Source organism: Accipiter gentilis, chromosome 6, assembly GCF_929443795.1.
Source record: "Accipiter gentilis chromosome 6, bAccGen1.1, whole genome shotgun sequence".
Classification (NCBI taxonomy): domain Eukaryota; kingdom Metazoa; phylum Chordata; class Aves; order Accipitriformes; family Accipitridae; genus Astur; species Astur gentilis.
Genome location: NC_064885.1, coordinates 4,254,734 through 4,257,824, shown reverse-complemented (window position 1 = coordinate 4,257,824; position 3,091 = coordinate 4,254,734). Strand labels below are relative to the sequence as shown.

At 62.2% G+C, this 3,091-nt stretch overlaps 1 protein-coding gene across 4 annotated transcripts in view; it reads left to right on the top strand.

Moving 5' to 3' along the window:
- The first annotated feature begins 1,283 nt into the window (after positions 1-1,283).
- The window catches only part of PPM1E (protein phosphatase, Mg2+/Mn2+ dependent 1E), a 66,942-nt gene continuing 65,134 nt past the window's right edge, over positions 1,284-3,091 (top strand). For all 4 annotated transcript variants that reach the window (XM_049801729.1, XM_049801727.1, XM_049801726.1 and 1 more), the window contains exon 1: positions 1,284-1,772. In XM_049801729.1, coding sequence (XP_049657686.1) covers positions 1,393-1,772 — 380 coding nt within the window. In that variant the 5' untranslated portion in view covers positions 1,284-1,392. The remainder of the gene's footprint in view (positions 1,773-3,091) is intronic.

Here is a 3,091-nt window from a genome sequence, read left to right as displayed (position 1 = left end):
TCTGCAAGCTCCTGTCCCTGTTACAATCCATTAAAATTTGAGAATACTTTTGCACATGAGGCTTGCGATTTGGCCATTTTTCAAGTCATATCCGACATTAAGGATACCGTTCCCTCACAGGTGTACAAGCTATTTTAAATGTGTGGCAATTACACCTGTTCATTGTTGGTATTTATGGTCCCGATAGCTCCGAAAAGAGCTTTTCAGCCGCAATGAATAAAACAAGCCAAAACGCCTTTCACAAATGAAAGACATTTATTAGACAGCATTGGAATATCAACTCCAGTTTGTCTCCTACTGACTGGCTGCAACTTCTAAGTTTCATTCGGTGTGACATCTTCGGCTACTTACGAACGCTCCTTTGCCAGAGCATCGAATGTGTAGGTACCACGTAACGCATCGTTTATGAATCCATATGGCTGCTCACACGCCGATCTCGGACGTAAATCAGCGTCACGAGTTTTGCTGCTAAGCTTTGGAAATGGGTAAATATGACCCCAAAGCTGCCCTTCCCGGGAAGAGGGGGGAGTATTTTCGAAATATTGAGGAGCGGGGGGAGCCCAGCCCGGGCCCCACACCGGGCCGCCAGGTCAACCTCGGCCGCACACGCCACACCGCAGGCTTTCCAGAGAGGAGTTTTGGGTGGTTTTTTTTGCCGAAACGCGGTTTTGTTTAATCGCCAGTTTCCCTCACGCTAACCCACTCTGATTTCAAAACCACTCTTCAGAGGCTCCGCCTGGCAGCCAGCCCGGGGCAGCCGTGCCCCCACACCGCGAGGTGAGGCCGGGCCGAGCCGCCCCCGGCCCCGGCCCCGCTTACCCTCCGGCCCGGCGTCCTGGCAGCCCAGCGGGAACCCGCGGAGGCGACACCGGCGCCGGAAACGATGAGCGCAGGGAAATCCTGAGGCAGAGATTAGGTAATAGGGAATGTGCTCTCAGGTTTCCTTCGGGTTCCTGTGAGGAACCTACGCGTCTGGCTGCCTTCGCATGACTCATCACATCGGCGCGCCTCTCAGCGCGCCTGCCCTCCACCTGCCTCCCCCCTCGCTCTCCCCGTCCCCCTCTCCGCCCGCTCGGCCTCCTTCCCGCCGCGGCGCCGGGCCTTCCCGCCCCCCCCCCCCCCGTCGCCGCCTCAGGCCGCGGCCCGGACCCCTCAGTCCCCTCAGCGCCGGCCGCGCTCTCGCCGCTCAGGCGCGCACCCCCTCCCCCGCCTTCCTCCTCCTCCTCCTCCGGCGGCGTGCGCGCCCCCGCGGGTCCGGCTCGGGAGCGCGCGCGCAGGCGGGCGGGAGGGAGGGAGGCGGCTGCCGGCGGCGGCGGCGGGCGGGCAGGCAGGCAGGGAGCTCTCTGCGGGCGCAGTGCTGATCCGCCGGCGGGCGGCCGGGAATGCGAAGCAATGGCCGCGGGCGGCTCGGGCAGCAGCAGCGGCGGCGGTAGCGCGGAGGAGAAAAGCTACCGCCGCTTCCTCGAGCTGTTCTTGGGCGAGTTCCGCGGGCCCTTCGGGGCAGAGCCGGCGCCGGCTCCGGCTCCCCCCCCCGCTGCCGACGCCGCGGCCGCCGCCGCCGCTGCTGACGAGGAACCCGGGGCAGAGGGAGAAGCGGGAACGGCCGCCGAGGCGGAGGAGGGCGAAGGCGACGCCGGCGACCCTCAGCCTCCCGCCCCGCCGCCGCCTCCCCCGCCGCTGCCCCCGCTGCCCCGGCCGCTCTCGGAGTACATCACGGAGGAGGAGGTGGAGGGCGAGTGCCTGGACCTCTGCCTGCAGCAGCTCTACAAGTAGTGAGTGCCGGGCTGAGGGGAGCCTCCCGCCGCGCTGAGGGGAGGGGAGGCAGGGCGCGGGGCTGAGGGGGAGCCTCCCGTGTGGGGCTGAGGGACCCCCTCTGTGGGGCTGAGGGACCCCCTCTGTGGGGCGGGAGGCGGGGGCAGAGCGTGGGGCTGAGGAGATCCCTCCTGTGTGGGGGGGAGTCTCCATTGTGCGGCTGAGGGACCCCCTCTGTGGGGCAGGGCGTGGGGCTGAGGGGATGCCTCCTGTGTATGTGTGTGTGTGTGTGGATTCTCCATTGTGGGGCTGAGGAGACACCCCCCCCCCCCCCCCCGCTCTGTGTGTGGGCAGGGGGTGAGCAGGGCGAGGGGCGGTGGAGCCCCCCCACCCCGCCATGCTGGGGGGGCGAGGGCAGGGTGTGGGGCTGAGGGAGACCGACCTGCTGGGGGAGGCGAGGGCAGGGTGCTTGGGGAGGGGAAGGTCCCGCAGGCAAGGAGTTAAGGACTTTGGTGGTGCTCGGGATCAAAGCGTCCTGCTCTCTCCTGTTCCCCCCCCTGCCCAAAAGACGCCTCTTCTCTCTGCCCCACTCCTTCCCTCTCGCCGGGACGGGGAGCGAAGAGGCGAAGGGAGTAGAGAAGGGAGAGCCGCGAGCATCCATCTGGAGAGCAGCTTGCTTGGGGAGGGAGAGTGGTGGGGGAAATGCCTCACGCTCTGGTGCCAAAGCAGGAGGGGGGCTTTGCCTGTGGTTGGTTGTATTGAGGCTTGAAATTGAAATGTTCCCTGCGTGAGGGTTTGTAAATGGGGAAACCTCTGCCAAGGAAGAAGGAAAGGGAGAAGAAGGGGCAAGGAAAGAGAGGAAGCCTGCCCTCTTCTACCCCCTCTAAAAAAACCAAACACCCCACGTCGAGAAAAACCACACCATGTATTTACAGACCGGGGAGAAGAGAGGAGTAGAAAGCCTTAGGAGAAAGCTATCCATAATCATGGGGCTCTTTATACCGTCAGCTGGGGAAAGCCAGCTCTACTCTGCTCTGTACGGAGGCAGTTTCCAGATCTGTGCTTTCTACAGGCTGGTGCATAAAGAGGAAACAGATGGGATCTATTCCCAGTGTGAAAAGTCTGTGGACTGAAACCTAAAGATCAGTTACCAGTGCCTTGTATTGTGCTCAGCTTTGGCTTTGAAGGCTTGAAATAGAAATGGTAGTTAGTGGCGTTTCTTTAGGAACCTTTTTAAACTGATGCCACAGGAGGAGACAAATGAACCTGCGAAAATATGCACAGCACACCGGGGAGCTTTCTGCCATTGAGCTGATAATTGTAATGAGAGGTGTTACTC